The 21,135-nt window shown below is 32.3% G+C and overlaps 2 protein-coding genes across 4 annotated transcripts in view; one reads left to right on the top strand and one right to left on the bottom strand.

Moving 5' to 3' along the window:
- The window catches only part of cac (calcium voltage-gated channel subunit cacophony), a 69,677-nt gene extending 57,294 nt beyond the window's left edge, over positions 1-12,383 (top strand). Inside the window, exon 34 of the mRNA XM_086913957.1 lies at positions 45-12,383. Within this exon, the coding sequence (XP_086770083.1) occupies positions 45-84 (40 nt within the window). The 3' untranslated portion in view covers positions 85-12,383. The remainder of the gene's footprint in view (positions 1-44) is intronic.
- A 4,553-nt stretch (positions 12,384-16,936) lies between these two features.
- exd (PBX homeobox extradenticle) overlaps positions 16,937-21,135 on the bottom strand; it is a 59,048-nt gene continuing 54,849 nt past the window's right edge. For 2 of the 3 annotated variants that reach the window (XM_086913941.1, XM_086913939.1), the window contains exon 9: positions 16,937-17,934. In XM_086913941.1, the coding sequence (XP_086770067.1) occupies positions 17,920-17,934 (15 nt within the window). In that variant the 3' untranslated portion in view covers positions 16,937-17,919. The remainder of the gene's footprint in view (positions 17,935-21,135) is intronic. The other variant, XR_015294009.1, reaches the window with a different exon arrangement.

Below are 21,135 nucleotides of genomic sequence, written 5' to 3'. Positions count from 1 at the left end.
GATTCTGTTTAATTATCGTTTGATTGATATTGAATCGTGGACAGGTCGAGACACTCGGACAGCGACGAAGACGACTGGTGCTAGCCAAAGTGGGACCCTGGACGGTGGTCCGGTGACGTGGACGCCCCCAGGCGTCTTAGGGTTTGCGCGTGAATCTTCCACGTTGGGAGGCGCGTCAATTATTAAACCGTGAAAACGCAAGTGCGACTCGACCGGCTTGGTACTCGGGGAGACTACGTCTGTGAGATGTCCGCAAGTGGGACGGGAAAGGAGGTGTTACGCGGCAACGAAGAGAGAGAAAGTTATCCACGATGTCGAAGATGGGAAGAAATGATGGGAAGGCGGGAACACCTCTCGAAGAAAAGAAGGGAAGAGCGTTCGAGGTTCGGTTAGTTCGAACCGCTAGAGTTCTTTCTCGAAATGGGGGAGAAACGGGACAGGAAAAGGATTCACAAAGAGATATTTCGCGATTGAAACGAAAGCAAACATCGGATGATCGTTACAGGGACAACAAAGCAACAATCCGTATATATATATATATGTATATGTATATACGTATGTACATATACAAATATATATATATATATATATATATATATATATATAAAATTATATATAAAAAGAAAAAAAAGAATAAACGAACAGTCGTCGTCACGGTGGTCACCATCGAAAAACCAGACTTACCGTTGTGTGCCACGTAAACACGATGATTTAAACGCGCAAAACGAGCGAAACAGAGAGAGGGGGAAAAAAAAAAGAAAAGAAAAATGAGATCGCGGTATATATATATATATATAAAACGAAAAAAGTCCAAGTGTCGTCGAACATTGTACATACTTCGGAACTTTCCCGAACAATTTTCTTTCGTCTCTTGAACTTCGAAGCTTTCTTCGCTGTGCTTTTTAATCGACGGACCGAGCCGAGGAGGAGGAGGAGGAGGAGGAGAAGGAGGAGGATCCACCATTTTTATACGATGAATTAATTAAACAAACGGGGGAAAAAAACAATCGCTCTCGAACGGGGCGCTCGCTTCGGATCCCTCTCCGCGCGAATCTATCACAAATTTTTTTCACAGCTCGATATCTACGAACACTTCTAGGGGAACTCGGTTTGGGCTTAACTCGGCAGCGCCCTCTCTGCTCGAAGCGGCACCTTCGCCTTTCGCCGTCTTATGGCGTCGCATATAATAAACCGCCATAATCCCAAGTTTTGCCAACGAAACGTTCATCTCCTTTCGGGACGATCCTCTCGATTTCTACGTGCAAGTATGCGCCAACTCGAACTCTCGATTCGTCGAGGAAGCATATTATCTCGTCGAGACTGGAGGAAAAAAAATATATATATATATGAATTTTCTCTACGACGAGTAAAACGTTTCGTGCGAAATTTGGACAAATGATGTATTATAATAATAATAATAATAATAATAATGATAATGATAATGATAATACTAATAATATTATAATAATAATAATTATAGTATAATAATAATAATAATAATGATAATATTGTCAGTAATGAGGGGGGGAGAAAAAAAGGGCACCGTTTCGATACGTTCGATGCGATACCACAATGATTCTTTTATTCGTCACTGTTCGCACGGAGTTTTCGTCCAATCTCGATCAGAAAATAATATATATATATGTGTGTGTGTATACATATATATGTATATATATATATATGTATATATATATATATCGTTGCAGTAGCGTTCGATTTAACCGAACGAGTAGAGGGGGAAAAGTCTCTCGATCGAACTTATCGAAATTTCTTCAAGCTCCGTTTTTTCTACTTCGTGTAAACGAAATCGAATTGCGAGGAAATTGCGACAAGAATTGCGGCTACGCAACGAAGAAAACAAATGATCCTCTCTGATGATTTTGGTAGTCGCGGTTTTTGCGCCGGTGCGCAAAAACTTTTTCTCTCTCTTTAGAGTTTTCTTTTGCGGGGAAAAAAAAAAGAAAAAGAAAAAGAAAAATCTTCACGACCAGCCGACAAGCCGTTAGAGAAAAAGAAAAAAAAATGAAAAACGAACACGTTCACCCTATTAAAAAAAAAAAAAAAAAAAGGAAAAAGAAGGGAAAAAAAAAGGTATCGAACAATGAGGGAGAAAAATACCGTATTATTAAATTAATTCAAATAATCGGTCGTCTCCGCAGATAGAGAGGGGTAACTTTATTAGAATGATATGTAAAAAAAAAAAAAAAAAAAAAAAAAAGGATACTCGAGGATAAACGTGCTAAACGATACATCGAACTAAATACGTAGGAATTTTTACTAAATCGTCAAGATCATTTCGATTCTCTTCTACTTCTACCGTAAGAAAAGTATTCGCGACTCTTCTACACTGGCTGCTTCGTCGCGATCCATCGATCCCTCCGTTGAGAAACGCTTAAAATAACGGAGAAAACACACACATCCAGCGAACGACTTTGCCCGCGAGAAAAGGAAAAGAAAAAAAAGGAAGGATTTCGACCAACGTCGAATTCGAGCAGCAATAGCGGTGTCGTTGTTCCGTATTCTCGCAGCTCGTGCCAATAAGCGAAAACGAAGGAAAGATAGAAAGAGATAGAGAGAAGGAAAAAATGAGAATGAGAATGAAAAAAATGAGAAGAACGAAGAGAAGACGAATAAGAAGGAAGCAATAATGGAGAGAGAATCTGAAAAAGGGAAACGAGCACGTGTAAATTAATCGCATAATTTTGACTTGGAAGAAAAAAAGAAACAAATCACTATTACCATCACTGCTACTACTGTATCACCACCTACGTGAGAGGAAAACTATTCCACTGTTATTATTACTGTAACTATTACGGCTACTACTGTTACTTACTAATACTATCACTATTATCGCTATTACTATTACTGTTACAATTTACTACCGCCATCGATGCTACTGTACTACTATTATTACTATTTACTACTGCAATTACTATTACTACCATTGTTACTAAATACTATTGACATCACCAAAAAAAACACCGCCACCTCTTCTGTCGCTGCTACTATTGCTATCGCTACTACAACTATCACTATCACTATTACTACTACTATCACCACTACTTACTATCACTATTACTATTACTATTAGTACTACTGTTACTACTACTACTATTGCTGCTACTACTGTTACTACTACTACTGCTATTACTATTATTACCGCTACTGCTACTACTACTTACTATTACTTACTGTTACTTACTACTATTACTATTACTACTACTACTACTACTACTACTACTACTACTACTACTACTACTACTACTACTACTACCGCTGCTATTACTAACTAACTACTAACTACAACTATTATTACTACGATTACTATTACGGATAGCTATTATTATTATTAATACTTTTACTAACGCTACGAATACTGAAACGTTTTATTAAATTAAAACATTGCTAGTACCGTTGTTACTATCATTCAAAAAAAAAAAAAAAAAAAAAACGTACATATTGTTTATACGTCGTAACTCGTCATTCGTCGAGCCATAATGATGGAAAGGATCCATCGATCGATTCGATTTATCGACAGTCGCACGTATACACGACGTACAAATGAAAGAAGAAGGGGTGGAAAAAAAAAAAGTGTAGAAACGAACGAACGAACGAACGAACGAACGAAACGTCATTTCGAAATCCCACGATGCGCTTAGATAAAGCAAAAAAAAGAAAAAAAAAAAAAAAGAAAGAAAAAGAGAGAAAAAAAATAGTCACCGGAACAAACATCATACATACATACATTAATTACATATACACGCATATGTTACGTATAAAAGAGACACAAAACGATCGCTAAATAAGCGCGCGCGCGCGTAGCCGAATCGGGATTATGTAAATTAACTAGAAAAACAGAATATTTAAAAAAAAAAAAAAAAAAAAAAAAAAAGAAAACGCAAAAAAAAAAAAAAGGAAAAACAGAAGGGAAAAAGAAGAACACATACTGTAACATACTGCCAATCGTACGGGGTGTATCAAGCGGAAACACACACGAGATACATGAATGTATATATATATATATAAAAGAAAAAAAATAACATGCGTACTTTTTTTCGCAGCACGTATACACAAGCATCTATGCGTAGATAGATGTAAATAAATTAAATACGTCGAAGGTGAGGTAGGTGAGGTAGAAACGAGAGAAAGGGAGAGTACGCGTGACCGTGAACGAGAGCAGTACGAATGGAAGTATATAGAGAAAATTTCGAGAGAGTTAAGGAGAAGAAATAAAAATAAAAAGACGATTTAAAGATCATTTTTTCAAAATATACCACTTCACGCTTGTTTGCGTAATCTGCATGCGTGGATTTCGACTGAACACATGTGTAACTACCGTAGTTTATCTACCGTTAATTAAATGTAAGTATCTAACGATCGAAAAGAACGAGAGAAAGAGAGTGAAAGATGAGAGAGAGAGAGAGAGAGAGAGAGAGAGAGAGAGAGAGGAAAAAAAGATACATATGTCGACAATATGCGGATGCTTTTCGTGGTCTCGAGGTTCTCGGTGATCGAACATCTTCGTTTTCCATTGGACATATAGCGTTTCGATCCATTCGAGAGTAATTAAAACTCTGGCGAATCGTTCTTCTAGTATTTTTCATTAACATGCGTTGAGAAATTGATCTTGACGTAATGTCTGTTTTTGAAAAAATACTCTTTGAGAAATAGCTAAAGTTTCGCTTTCAAATAGAAAAACATCTTTTTCAGTTTTTCTTTTTTTCTTTTTTCCTTTTTCATTTTTCTTATTCTTATTTCATTTCCCTTCGATGTCTTCGATTGTATTTCGCGGTAAAATAATTGGTCGGTAAAAAAGTCTCATAAACGTCGATAAAATGATTGGAAAGAAGAGATCGATTATCGACGATTGGAAAAATTGACATTATATGGTGACATTATATAAAGCGCCGAAAAAAGTGCCATTACGGTAAAATGAGGAGATGAAGCGAGATGATATATACGTATATTTAAAAAAAAAAGGAATAAAAAAAGAAAAATGTAAAAAAATTATTCAAAGCATCGAGAATCTCGCGAGTGTGAGGTATCATTATGATATATGTGCAGTCGATGCTGAGCGTGATTTTTTCCCTTAAGTGCTTTATAAAACTCAATCGTATTTCGTATCATCGCGTTTAAACGTCGCTGTAAAGAGAATGCATAAATATAATAATGAAGAAAAAAAAAAAAAGAAAAAACAGATGAATGCGTGAGAATTTGAGATATACTCGGACATGCCAACGTTTACATTCGAATAGGATTTCAGAAACGAAAAATTTAAAGATTTCCGCTTTTGTTTCTTTTTACTGTGAGATAAATATTTCGTTTCTTCGTTTATATATTTCGTTATAAAAAAATTTTTATTTATTTTTTGTATATCTTTGTTCCGTTAATAATGTTGAATATTTTATTTAAATTTATTTCCTAAAATTAAATTGTTTTTTTATTTTTGTAAATTTATAATTGATAATTTTGAATCTCTAATAAATTATAAAATATATAAATTATTTTCCTTTTATTCGAATTTATAATGAATAATTGTAAGAATTTTATTCCTCTTTTTGCTTTTATTTCATTTACAATTTATTCAAATTATTTAATACAAACGATTTTATACGAATAATAAAATAAACAAATCATCGCATATAGCTCTAATTCAAAAAAGAATTTTAAAAATATCACTTATTATTTACGTAATAAAATATAATCGTACGTAATGCGTTACAATTTAAATCTATTGTTTAAAAAAAAAAAAAAAACCATCGAATCTCGAAAAGTATTAGAAAACGTGTATATATAAAAAAAAACGGTACGCGCGGGATAAGTGAAAAAAAAAAAAAGAGGGAAATATTATTAAAACTGTTTTTCTGTGATAAATCCAAAGAATCTAGACAGATCGACGATACCGTCGCGTCGATAGACAATTTTCTAGCCTCAAAATGCGTTTGTACCAAATGTCGAGTAAGAATTGAATGAGACGATGTGAGAGAAAAAAAATGACGAACGAAAGAGAGAGAGAGAGAGAGAGAATATTTGAGAGCAAGCAAGAATGCGAGAACGGAGAGAAAGAGAAGGGTGATGAACGAGAATTATATATGCGAAAGAAAGTGGAAGGGTGAAAGGATCGACTGCCGAGGGTTTAAAAAAAAAAAGAGGAGGAGAGACAAAAAGTAAATCGTGTAAATCATTTTTTCGTATGCGTGTGAGAGCGAGATGCAAGTCGAAATCTTCAAAAAACTTTAAATACAAAAAACTCTTTAGCGTCGTAAAGGCAAGCATATGACCAAGCTCTTAACGATGATTTAAGCGTAAAAAAAAAAAACGACAAACACTTAAATATAAATATAAATATAAATATATATATAGCTCTATAATTCAAGGATGTACGTATAAATATATATATATATGTATGTATATAAGTAATGAATATACATACACACATATATATATATACACATATAAATAATTAATAATAATTAAATTAAACTTTGAACGCGCTATTATAAATCTTTTGAACGCGAGTGAAACTACGATGCAAAAACTTAATTATTAATGGAGAGGAGACGATTATAATAAACGATAATAAAAAAAAACATAGTAATAACGATAACGCTGATAATATTGATATGACGAATGCAATGAGAAACGATATATAATTGCAAACCAGGAGTTGCTACAAGACGGTTACGATTAGGAAAACGTTTCTCGATCCCCGATCTCGCGAAGGCAGAGCATGCTCGACGAAGAATCTCGCTTTTTTTGAAAGGATAAAAAAAGAAAAAGAGGAGAGGAGAGGAGAGGTCTGCGATAGCGTGTTCTATGTAATAATGAAACGAGAGGAGTATGCGCGAACAACGATGCTGATTGGCAAAGGAATTGGAATAATTTGTGTATGTAATACCGAGGAGAGGAGAAATATGAGGATCGAGGATTTTGACGAATATTTTAACGTTTCACGGAATGATCGCGCCAAGTTAATCACGAGAATATATCTATATTCGATAGAGATCCAAGTAGAAACCGTTAAAAAACTGGTGGAATTATCGATTTTTCCAATTTATTCTTTCTATTTCGCGAAATTCACCTGATCGTAGCAGTTTCAGCTTTCCAGGGCAGGGGGGGGGAGGAGGGGAGGGAATTTAATCGCGAAACATATTGCTATTTACTAGGTATCTGGTAGCCAGAATATTAAATTAATCGTGAATCCTTGCCTTCGAGTCGCACGACAATGGATGATTTTCTTCCGTGAATCGTTAAGACCGATCCTCGAGAATCGGATGAAAATCGGATGGCACAACGTGAGACGTGAATATGAAAATGGTTCGATCGTTAATTGGATGAGGAGGAGAGGAAATGAAACGAAAAATCATGCGATAAAGAAATGGAAAACAAAACAGAAATAGAGGAAAGGAAGAAGAGAGGAAAGGTAGATAGGTACGTTGTGAATACACGTTGTACGATGATAGAGGCCGTGATCTCGACTCGGGTTCGACGATTAAACAAACGAAAAAGGAGAAGACAGACTTCTCGGCTCGTTCGTGGAAGGTACGTGATAATTAAAGATAAACGATTGAACGAAAGGAGAAGAGGAGGAAGGGGGAAAAAACAGAAACTACAGTGTAATAATAATAATAATAATAATAATAATAATAATAATAATAATAATAATAATAATAATAAAACGAACTCGCTACCGGATAATGAATTTCCATCGGTTCTAGGCAGCAGAGACTTCGAAGAATCATTTGGTCGATCGTCAAGCATAAATAATCCATGAACGATTTCATTAATTGCATTTATTTATAATAATAACGCTAAACGAACAAACATATACATATATATATATATATATATATATATATATATATATATATATATATATATAAATAATTGACAATGATTTGAATGATTTCAAATGGGAATAACACGTAAAAAACATTAACGATTAAGAGTTTTTCTACTTATCCATACATTCATATATATGTATGTATATGTGTGTGTATTTGTGCGTGTATTTTATATATATACATACGTATATATGTGTACGCGCACATGCATATATACGTATGCATATAAATAATACACATATATAAATATGTATACACGTATATAGGCACATTATATATATATATATATAATACATATATATGCATTTATATATATGTATAAATATATACGTATAAGTGGGTACGAACGAATAATGAAAGCGTATATTGACATTAAATGCCCTTATCGATAATAAATAATCACGAGAACGAGGAAAGGGAGAAGTAATACTTCGTCACTAGACCTCTCGGCTGTTGGACAAGCCGACGAGCTCCGTAGAGTTTCATACTTTTGCAAATAATCGAAATCTCGTCGTCGATCGACACTGCTACACTATTACACGTACAGACGTACACGTACACACACACGCATACACACATCGATCTCTCTATGTATAAGAATAGACGTATATGAAATATAAATTGAACGGTTAAAGAAAAAAGAAAAAAAAAGAAAAAAGAAAGAAACAAAAAAAAAGAATTAACACTGATCGGAACATTCTTCGTTTGATCACACATGAGTGCAGCAGCTACAGGCTCGAGACAACAACAGATCGAGTTTCGTATCATTGTTTCAAAAAAGCGACGGATGTCAATTTTTTTCAGGTTTATTATTCGATTCATTTCGCGCTCTGAACCAAAATGGCCGTCGAGTCGAGCGACCCTTCTCTCTCTCTCTCTCTCTCTCTCTCTCTCACTCTCTCGGATCTTTTGACTCTTTGGGAACCATTAGGGATCGTGAAACCCATGGCGGCGGCGCCATGGGGCGCAATACTGCCCTCCTTAGTTAACATAACTGCCCGCCCTGCGATGGAATACCGGGGTCATTCGCGTTTTGTACATTCCAATACGATACTCTACGTTTTCATTGTCGCAATTCGAAAATAGATATATAAATCTTTTTCGAAATTTCTTTGCATGATGTGGAAGAAGTCGAAAGACCCTAGTACGCCATTCGATGGACCGAAAGAATAGTGTGCCGTTGCGGAGTAAATATAACTGCGAGAAAAGTTTCTATCGTTTTCTTTTTGATGTCCTTCTTAGAAGAAATTAAAATTAAAATTAAAATTCTATAAAGCGTAAAATTTTTCCTTTCGCTCAAAGGACATGCGGAAGATCAAGTATTTGAATTTTTTGGAAAATAAAGAGAATTAAATTTTGACTAAGGAGGGCAGCGTAAAAGGAAAAAAGGAGAAAGAAAGAAGAAAGAACAAATCATCAGATTTCTCGACTTTTTTTTTTTTTTTAAATCGCTGCTAAGCAACGACACACTTCGATTTCCCGTCAAAGGGTTAAACGAGTGCGCGACCATCTTGTTTGTTCGTCGAATATTATTTCCTTCGAACTTTCTTCGAGCCGGATGTCGCTCGACTGGACGGTCTCGCGTATAATATTAAAAAATGAAAAAGAAAAAAAAAAAAGAAAATACGAAGAAAAAAAAAAAAGAAACGAAACGATACTATGTACAGAAAGTGCGTAAATGTATTTTCGAGAGAGGAGCGAGAAAGCTTTGCGTAGCTCGTTGCGAGGTCGAGAGCCAGGTAATCTTACTTGGAATACGAAAAAAATGGCGGGTGAACGGTGGTAAAGGAAGGGAAATCGCGATAAATCATTAAATAGTAACAAGAGTTGCCTTAATATTACACGTTCACGAAACTAGGATACGAAAAAGAAAAAAAAAAGAAAAAAGAAACAAAAAAAGAAAAAGAAAAAACGAACAAAAAGAAACGAGAAGGGGAGAAAACTCGTAATCTTTTGGTCGTTAAACGTCACACGCGAAGAGATAAAACACGGCCGGTCACGAGTGGCGTTTCCTTTCGGTCGAAGAATCAATCATTACCGTGAATGATTTTCCAACGAGAAAGATGACGAAATTTTCTAACGAAAATTTTCCATTAAAAAATTTTTCTTCGATCTATTATAATAACGTATAATGTTTCGATTTGTTCATCGAATAACAATAGCGTAATTTTCTTCCGATCTGTACGAGGCAGCTTCCTTGCAAAAACGTGTTTTTGAATCGCGATCGGTTATCGCATTATATATATATATATATAAATATATATATATATCGCTTGTAAGAAAACTTACGGTGCGCTATTGCTCGCAAACGAACTCGAGTTCTGTTTCTCCTGCACCTTTTTCAAACACCACGCTTGTCCATCCATATATCGTTCGTCCATTTTCTTTTCATCGTGGGCTAACAGGGCTGACATTTCGCGTCAACACAGTTGGCGAACAATAGCGTATCGACGTGGTGTTGTAAACGCGCGTCAGAAATCGAGAAAGGTGCGAAGAAGGAAGCTGGGAAGAAAGAGATATATATATATATATAGAGAAAGAGAGAGAGAGAAAAAAGAACGGATCGAGGAGAAATTGATACAGAGGAAAGGCAAAGCGAACAATGGCTGGCTGTGTATAATGGGCGGCGCGCAATGAGTTTCGGGATATGTCTACGAAAAAAATGAGTGCGCGAAAGAGCGTGAGAACTCTGAACTAGCGATGAGAATTTGGCAATGAATGACAGGCTGAGAACGAACGAGAATGCTTGCGTGTGTGCCTGCGTGCAAGCGGGAGAGGAAACAAATATATAACGCGACGAGGGGGAAGGAGGAAACCTAGAAACGAAGAAACGCGAAAAATCTGTAAACGTGTTTAATAGTCGCGTGTACCATTGTTATTAAAAGAAAAAGAAAAAAAAAAGAAAAACAACATTATGTAAAGGGGAAGGGAAAAGAAGTAAAAAAAAAAAAAAAAAAAAAAGAAAACCATTGAAAGCTTTAACTTTGACTAAACTAACTTTAAAAAAAAAAAAAGGGTATATAGCGATATAATAATAGCAGTGAAGTGCTGCTAACCAGTTGTGTGAATGGCGGACGATTGGCGGATGATTCTGCGCGAAATTATTATCGACGATCGATAAAAATGCGTTCATATATATGATATATACAGGTACATATGTATGTATATATACAGGTATATATATAGTTTAATCTACCTCGATGTAATACACTCGTGTTGGCAAGCATCGAAATATCCAATTCTTTCTTTACGATTTCGCGGGTATATATATATCTGTTTCGCGCAATATCCCGCCAATCTTCGCATTATTGTAAACTTACTGTATATTACTTATACATATATACATATATATATATACATATACATAGATGTGTGCATATGTGAAAATGCAAAGGAACACTTGTTTTTCTCAGAGAAAGCAGATCGAGTGCAGATTGTACCTTTATACGTATTTCATTGTTCGCGCGCATCGTTCGCGTCGCGTCGAGAACACGGACGACGATTGGCCAAAATATATAAATGAAATCGAACGTTTGTCGAATGGGGAATCAGTCCTTCTTTATCGATCGAAACGACATTTTTATCGAAAAAAAAAGAAAAGAAAAGAAAACATTGGAGAAAACGTATTTCTTAAGAAGCGCGTTTACGAACAATAATGTTCATAACCATTCACGACTGACGAACGAATTTCTTCTCGTAGATAAAAGAAAAAAAAAAAAAAAAACGCTTCAGTTTCTCGTGTTCGTCGTGACGCGAACATTCAATTGTATCATTTCTCTTCTTTAAATGAAAAATAAGTATTCTATATGTGTGAATGTATCTGCCAGTGAGGAAACTCTCGTATGTTAAAAGAAAAAAAAAAAAAAAAAAAAAGAGAACAAAACGAAAAAAAAAAAGAAACAAAAGAGAAAATAACGAAACGATAAACTTGATTATTCTTTGAATCTACGAAAAATGACCGATTCGGTGTCGAGCATGAATGTGCGAATGAAAGTACGAAGAAAGAAAGCGCGCGAGAGAGAAAGAATGAAAATGAAGACGTAAACATGCATTACTACTTATGTATTATGCAGTAAACGAGAGAGAAGATACCTACCTTATATATATATATATATAAATATTATATATATACATAGCTAGTTCAATTTGCAAATTAGTGTGTATCGTCGCTTCGAAATGCCCAGTCATTACTCGCCAGAATCCAAAAACCCAAACAACCAATTTCAAGTTCATTCTTTTTTTAAGGAAAAAACCAATAAAATAATGTGTTAAAATATTTCAAGATATTCGTGTTTTTTCACTTATATTTAAGATACTTTATGAACGTTAATTAATATTCTCGAAATTTTCGACTTTTGACACTAATTAATAAATTGCATTTTCGACATTTTAAAATTGGTGCAAAAACTAGATTATTTTTTCGATCGACTTCCTGTATATTGTCTGAAGCTCGACAGATGGCAGCACCAACGCTTAATGAAATCCTTTTATACCAAATATATGAAAATATATGCATACTAATAAAAAAGGTTTCTCATATTTACAGCTTCTGCTTTTCGTAAAAAAAAATTCATTTTTTATGAAATATAATAATACTTGTAATTTTCAAAATACAAATTTTTACTCCATTTGTATTTTATTCAATCATAGATAAGATAGAAAATAGATGTAACATAAAATGTTTTTTTATGTCACGGAAACTTTAGGGTTAATTGATTTTCGCGTTACATGTAACATTATTGATCTAATATAAAAAAAACAATTGCATTAATGATGATTCAAATCAAAATTTAATTTCACTATATATAAATATAAATATAAATCAAAATCAGTTTATAATCACAAAGTATAAAAGTTTATATTTTTCATATTGATTATTCTTATACTAATAGATAATATAGATGATTATGTGAATATGAAATTAGCTGATCCAGATGATAATGATGAGAACAATCTGTTTAATATTCCATTATTTTTTAATTTTATTGAATATATAAACAAATATTTATTTCTAAAAATATTAACGAATATAATTTATTTGTTTTATTCGCAAGAAATAATTATTTATTTATTTATTTTTTATTTTTTAACACAGAAAATTATTTTTGTAATTTTAAACATTAAAAACAAATATTATTTAGCATTTTTTAAATGAAATATTAAAAATTTTTAAAAATGTAATTATTTATTTAAAAATTTATTTTATAACTTATTAAGTTTTAATTTATAATTTTAATTTGTAAATTAATATCGATACAAGCTATTAAATATTTTTTTTACTGATTAATTTTGTGATTTCAACGTAATATCTATATTTTTTGTATTAAGGATTAAAGCACATTGTAATTTTAAAAAAAGTATAACGAAAATACGTTTAATTGACGTTCTGTAACTTGGTATATGCGAGAACAAGCATAGACAAAGAGAGTGAATAGTAGGAAAAGGACAGAGATATCGTAAAAATTATGGAATCAGCGCCATCTTCAGAGTGCCGCAAATGAAACTATAGAAGTAAGGATAGAAAATAATTAAACAAGGACAGAAATAGAAGAATTGGCTATCAGTGCCACCTCGTAGTATAATGCTGAAGGTATAATTCGAAAGGTATTCGACAGGTGGCGCCATTATTTAGTTCTTTTACCTTACCTATTTTAAAGAAGTGTGTTTAGAATTCAACAGATGGCGCCAACATCTTATTCTTACTTTACCTTACCTATTTTAAAGAAGTGTGTGTAGAATTCAATAGATGGCGCCAACATCTCATTCTTTATCTTACCTATTTTAAAGAAGTGTGTTTAGAATTCAACAGATGGCGCTAACATCTTATTCTTACCTTACCTTACCCATTTTAAAGAAGTGTGTTTAGAATTCAACAGATGGCGCTAACATCTTATTCTTACCTTACCTTACTCATTTTAAAGAGATACGTTTCGCAGTAGACAGATGGCGTTAATGTTTAATTCTTTTTTAAAGAAATGTGCTTGTCACTCAACAGATGGCGATAGTAGTCAATTACTACTATTTCTATCCTTCTCTTATTATTTGCTATCCTTTCTTTTTATGTTTCATTTACGGCACTCTGCAGATGGCGCTGATTCCCTAATTTTTACTCTATATCTGTCCTTCTCTCATATTATCTCTCCTTGTCTAGAACGTTCTTAAAAATTAATGGGCTTAAAACGATACAAAATTATTAACGTTTCCTTATGTTACAAGGAATCTATATATTTTTATTTACATTTTATATGTATTTTAATACTTTTATATAATATTTTAGGAGACATATTTCTGTATTCTTATATATTGAATATAAATGTATATTGCTATCAAAATTTTTTTATGTTCTATCAAATTATAATTCGACAAAAAATGGCACGCGAAAACTTTTTAATAATGCCGAAGCAGAAATTTTATTCAAATCTTTTATTAGAAGAATATAAATTGGATAAAAATTAATTTTTTATCAATTCTCTTAATTCTAAAGATACTTAACTTTTGTATACTTACTTTATACATGAAGAGTCTTCTTTTTCTGATACTGAACATTTCTCTATAATTTTTTGAAGATTTAAGAATTAGTTCACATAATTTTATATCTTTCCAAATATAATTTCTCGCTCGTTTTTCATGATATTAAAAAAATATTTAGAATAAAAGTTGATCGGTTTCAACAAGCTTATATCTTGATATTATATAATGTTTTCGGAAACGTGTGAAACATTTATGAAATCTAAACTTCATTTTTTTTAAAATGGAATTATATACTTTTTAATGCATGAATATACATATATTCGACATTCTCTGTAAAAAATTAACAAACCATGAATATCAAAAAATTATTAGTTTAAAAAATAATTCAATATTATTAAATATTTCTAAACTAATAATCTTTTGTCGTAAATGGTTCAATATTTTATTTTTTATAAAAAAAAAAAAATAATTTGATACATCCTCTACATATTCTACTAGGGAAATATAAATAATATCAGAACATTTCTCTTGAAACCATTCAATTTTTATTTTTCGCTGCGGAAAATAGCGACGATAAATTAAAAAAGTAATATTAGACGAGACATCCTATATATAAAATATCTATAGAAATGCATAGCAAATCGCGAAATTGATATTTCAGAACAGAACACGAAATTCCATAGAATCTCGTCTCTGTGTCAAATTTTAAATAATTAATTCCTTAACAAAGAGCTTTCTTTTTAAGTTTAAAAAATGCGGTAAAAAAAAATATAAACCGCAATTAGTATCGAGATGTATTCAGGACAATTTTAAAAAGGGATAATTTGTACGAATAACATAAAACAGTTGTACAAATCGAACCGATATTATTTTTGAGCGTTTTATTAAGTTTACTATGATTTTAATCGATACAATGATTTCTGTGGTATACTGTTGTATACATCGAGACGCGACTTCAACTTTCTTTCCAATCTTTTACAGTATATAAAATATTCAATCATATTTATTATATATTTTTTTATTTTTCTTTTTTTTAAATACAGAAGAAACAAAACAGAAGAAATTAAGAAATGGAAGAATCAATAATTAATCGAAAAAGAGTTACACGTTAAGTTAACGCCTTTAAAAGTCGAACGTTCCATGGTTAGAAAAAAATTAAAAAAAAAAAAAAAAAGAAACGATATTCTTCGAGTGATTGCAGGAAAGTAAGTTGAAATTTCATCCGACAATAAGAAACATAAATGCAATAATAACGAGCGTCTCGGCGTGCGCTTCGAGTAAATTTTGCGGATGATTCTTTTTTCTTTCTTTTTTTTTTTTTTTTTTTTCTTTTCCTTTTTGTAGGTTATCTTAAACGAAAGTTGGACGTTTGGAGAAAAAGGATCGAGCGGAAGGGGAGCGAGGAATATGAATATATAATATCTTATATCGTGTATCCATAAATGTTAAACGTTATTCTTTTTTTTTTTTTTTTTTTTTCTTTTCTTTTACTTCGTCGTATCGATCTCGTATTCTTGACTCGTTTTTCATCTCGTTTTTATTAAATGTTAGATAGAGCTTATAAGGGACGCTTGAAGCCGGTCTCGCGGCGAACTTCAGGCGCTCTTTTGTCGTATACTAGCTGTGCCAAATGCACTTGTACTGGTCGCATGGTTGGCGAAACAATGTGTTGAAGATCGAGTTTTGAGATAAAATTTTTCGTGAAAATTAAAATTGGTCAAACAAGATAATGAATACGGTCGAAAAATAAAAATTAAAAATTAGATCGTTATACATATAATATAAGACGGCCCGAATTTTGAAACTAAAAGTTGAATATTACAAATATTGCAGAATTAATAAAATAAATTCAATATTCTCAATATTCGATCTTCAGCCTACCAATCTCACCCGCGACATATTATTTAACAACAGAATTTAATCACCTAATCGTCAGGAGGATACTCGTAATTCTCATTTTCGCCTCGTCTTCGTTTATACAATAAATGGATATCTTTTGTTTTTTTTTTCTTCTTCTTCTTCTTCTTCTTCTTCTTTTTCTCTCCTACGTGCTAAGTAATAAATCGTCGAGCCGCAAATCCATTACGATAATCGTCGACAATGAATTATATATTTTAATAAATCGGATAGAAATCACCTAGCTGTCGATCGACTTTCTTCTGCCATTTAAAAAAATACGTCCAATATACGGTTTTGGGCGTCGTATAATAAATTTTCAATAATTCAATTAATTATTAATAATTAATAATCGCTTCCCAATCGGAGATGTAATAATACAATTGCAATGGGGATCCACGCAACTCGAGGATCGCGGATATCAATAATATTAGTATAATTAATAATGACAATTATAATAATAACGTCGATAATAATAATAGTAATTAATAATAATAGCGACCATTGATATAATAATAAAATAAATCTCGTTTTATACTAATTTTAGCAATCGTCGTTACAATGATGTTACTTAGCTGTTACAGTTTTTGCCTATGGACTATTCTCTTTTATATACCTCTATATGTATAGCTACAATATATAATATTTTCATGTTGAAAAATCGTATACATTAGTGTTGTGTCGCAGGACCATTGCTTCGTTTCTGTTCTGTTTCCCGATCGTACTTTGTTTTTGTTTTTTTGTTTTTTTGTTTTTTTTTTTTTTTTAATCTGTTTGCTTCATCACTTTTTCCTTTTTTTTCCTTTTTACCGTCTTTTCATTTCGATTATCTTCGTTCGATGGGTCTCGCTGAGAGGGGGGAAAAGGTGGCGTCGATGCATAGAAGCGTTCACGCTTGATCCTCGAATAACAGCACATCGAATAAAAGAGAAAAAAAGAGAGGGGAAGGGAAGAGATGAAGGAGAAAATAATGAGAAAAAAAAAAAAAAAAAAGAAATAATAATAATATAAAGCAATCGGAAACGGGACTTGTCGTTTTCGATCACTTTTTCGTTTTCACACAAATAGTTCCACGAAGAATTTTCTCGTATAAGAAGTTTGATCATGATATACGTGTGACTCTACGTGCAAATACATTTGAGAGTAAAAGTCCCTCAAAAAGTTTCTCTCGAGAGCTATTTTTCACAAATGGACACTGAGATCAGAATGAAAACCACTGGTTGAACAGTAACCATTGACGAAAAATGACCGTCGAAAATAATTTTCAAGAATTTTACGTCAAAATGTATTCGCACGCTTGTTGATAATTTCATATATCGCGCGTGTATATCTCGTTCGCTGGCACTCGATCGGTAAATCAGATCTCGACAACACCGAATCGTTCGATTTGTCGGGCGATTTTTTTTTTTTTTTTTTTTTTATACGTCACTTAGAAACGTGAACGCTTCTCGCTTAGAGAATCTGTATTACATAACATTAATAGCTTAATATCGATTTTTTTTTGTTTTTGTTTTTCTTTTTTTTGTTTTTTTTGTTTTAGTTCGTATTACCCGCCTTTGTGGGCGAGCCTCGGATCACAGATAGTGAGGTGATCGTATTGCGCGAGCATTTTCACGATACAACTTATACATATTATATGTTCCTACATCGTATTTCATTCTCGTTAATTGTCTGTTTCGCGTATCTTCTTGCGATTCCTCTAAGTATTTCAAGGCGACAGCTCCTGAAAGCAAACAGTACCGGCCGTGTACGCGAACGTGATCACACAGTCGCGTGAAAAAGCTGTATACTCTATAGCAATTCTTCGTTTTCTTATTTTCTTCTCTACGATCGCTTTTTTCCTTTCTGTTAATCGAGATTTAAAAAGTGTTCCAATTATGTTTTATTACTGGCCTCTTTAGTTAAAATATCCTATTTAATATTCTTTTCTTCTTATTATATATATATTGAAGAAATATATCAAGTTTATTCTTTAATTTTCAAATAAATTTTTCTAAGCCTTTGATGAACCTTTCTGAGATTTAGATTTAGAATATGTGATGGTTACAAAAAATATTTGTATATATTAAATTTATTAAATAAATATATTATAACTATTTAGTATAGTATAGTAACTATTTTTTACGACTATTATTCAATTATTATTAATTTGATACTGCGAAAATAAAGAATATGGAATATAATTTTTTTAAAAAAAGGCTATTTGAAAGATCGAAAGATAAGAGTATGTGCAAATATTTTCTGCATCCATTGTATTAGTCTTAAAAATCATCTCAAGAATAAAAAAAAAAAAAATGATAAAAACTTCGATTTTCACGTACGTTACGAAATACTATGTAGGACATTCCAACTAAGGAGGGCAGAGGAATTTGGAAGTCTTATAATAATTAGAAAAAGAAAAATCAAATAGAAGACATATGCTTCGCGTGTGGCATTGTTTGTCTGAAAATATCTTTTTCTGGCGACTATATTCATATTCATGCACGCATACGGTCGAAGAAAAAACTTGGTCGGAACGCAATCTTTACGTTTCTGCCCAGTTCATGGTAGAAAGTTTACCATTCGTAATTGTGACACACGTGTTATACAGATACGAAAGTATAGAATATATATTTTTATACACATGTATACGTATACACAATACATATGTAACCTACGTACGTACGACCAACTAAGGGTAGACAGGCGCAATCGTATATATATTATATTTATATATATTTTTTTATGTCGAATCCAGTTGAATCCAATCGATTTTTTCAAAATCTGTATATTTCTTAGAAAAATTCGCATACATCCGGCTTCGACCCGAAATTTCTCTTGCCGATAATTTTTCTTAACCTCGATGTGAACGTTTTATTAGATTTATTAGAAAATATATTTTGGACGTGCTCGAAGCCGTTTGAAAAATATTGTTGAAGTTTTGGCGGTTAATTCAAAGTCTGGATTCGACATCGAGTGTATGTATATGTATCGGGTGTTGAAATTAATAGAAACAGGGAAAAAAAAAGACGTAAAGGAAATGAATTTTAATTAAGATCTCGTGCTGAATCGTTTGTTTACAAAAAAAGAAAAGGAAAAAAGGGAAAAAAGAGAACGAAGTTTCTCGATTCGCTCGTAGGTACAATCATGCACACAATTTTTCAAAAAAAATAACAAAGGGATATACGATATTAAGCTCTTTTTTTTTTCTCTCTCTCTTACAGCGAGGACACCCCTAGAAATCATTATCGAATTAAATATTAAAAATACGCGTGGGTATTTTTAATTATTTCGATTTTTAACAAACATTATTATAATATATAAAATGATAATTACAATCTATTTGATAATTATAAATAATCTTTCTCTTTGACAGGAAAATGGTGTCCTCGCGTTCAAAATTGAGTAATTGAACAAATCAGCACGCAAACATTATCAACGCATCGCTGCAAATATAATTCGAAGCTAAACTTAAGACTCGGAACTTAAACCATAATCGAACGTAGGAAACATTCGCTAGCATTACATGATATTCGGGATGCTGGGATTAGATTTAAAACGAATTACGTCAGAATAGAAAAGAAGACAAGTTTGAGTGATTATATGTCGCGTCGAAAGATTGAAAAGAAAAAAAAAGAAAAATAAAAGAGAGAAAAAATGTTAAAAAATATATTATACACGTACATTAGAGATGAGTCGAAACTTAATTCTTTTCCTTTTTGTTTTTTTTTTTTTTTTTTTAATTTTAACGTCTGGAATCTTTTAAACTCATCCTCAGTCATTTTTCTTTCAGAAAAAATCTATCTACATCGTTATCTAAAATAAAAAAACGTAAAATTCAAAACCGTCACGTTCCTAATAAGTTATTTATTATTAATAAGTTATAAATTATTCGTCAAAAATTTTGAATCACGAGAATAAAAAAAAAAAAAGATCTTTTAAGTTTCGAATGCGTTCTCATCCCTAATACACTTACATATTATTTAAAAAGAAAAAAAAAGTATTCTTTTCTTCTTCACGTACGCGCAAAGAAAATGGTTCCCTTAAATTCTTACCCAGCAAAAAAAAAAAAAAAAATTACGCTACGCATTATAATGGAGGGATATACATAATGTGACGTTAAAAATTATCATAAAAAAACAATAAAGGTCAAGTATTAAAAAAAAAAAGAAGAAGAAGAAAAAAGAAAGAAAGAAAGAAAGAAAGAAAGAAGGAAAGAAAAAATCAAATCGTGTGAATAAATTGAAATGAAACTAGATATACAATGGGTTTCATATAATAATAAAAAATATCTGTACAAGCTGTCTATCTATGTATGCGTGTATATGGCATACGATATGATAAAAAATAAAAATTAATTGATTGTATACGCTCTCTCCCTCTCTTTCCTTAGCTAGGCGCCTGTACGCTGCCGTATTGTCTCAAATAGAAGCGAACCCTACGTTCTTAGGAGCGCAATTGCCCTTATAATGGATTCTTATCGTTCGCCGTCCTTTCCACTCTCTCTCTATCTCTCTCTCTCTCTCTCTCATACACACACACGCATACATTCTTTCTCTCTTTCTTTCTGCCCGCCATTTTTTTTTTTTCTTTAAATTCCTCTTTCTCTTTTCGCTCTTTAAATCCTCTGTAAATAGATGACGTGTGTATGCTTGATGCATCACAGTCACTCGATAAGGCAAGATTAAAATATCAAGATCGAAGGACAGAGGCAAAGAAGATGCGAACGTCGAGTGTGCGAAATGTTTGTCTCTTTCTTCAAGCGTGATCCATCGAATGATATATTCGAATATTATACCCATGCTCGCATATACCTCGAGAAACGTTACTTACTACAGTCCTCCTCAGTCGAAACTTCGTATTTTTTCTTTTTTATTTTTTTAAATTATATAGATCGAGATATCTTACATTTCTGTAATACTTTTAGATTTTAAAATTTAAGTCG

Source organism: Apis florea, unplaced genomic scaffold, assembly GCF_048593485.1.
Source record: "Apis florea isolate Af1SG1 unplaced genomic scaffold, ASM4859348v1 contig_3517_pilon, whole genome shotgun sequence".
Lineage (NCBI taxonomy): Eukaryota > Metazoa > Arthropoda > Insecta > Hymenoptera > Apidae > Apis > Apis florea.
Note: the sequence above shows the minus strand (reverse complement) of the source record. Positions and strands in the feature narration are given on the sequence as shown.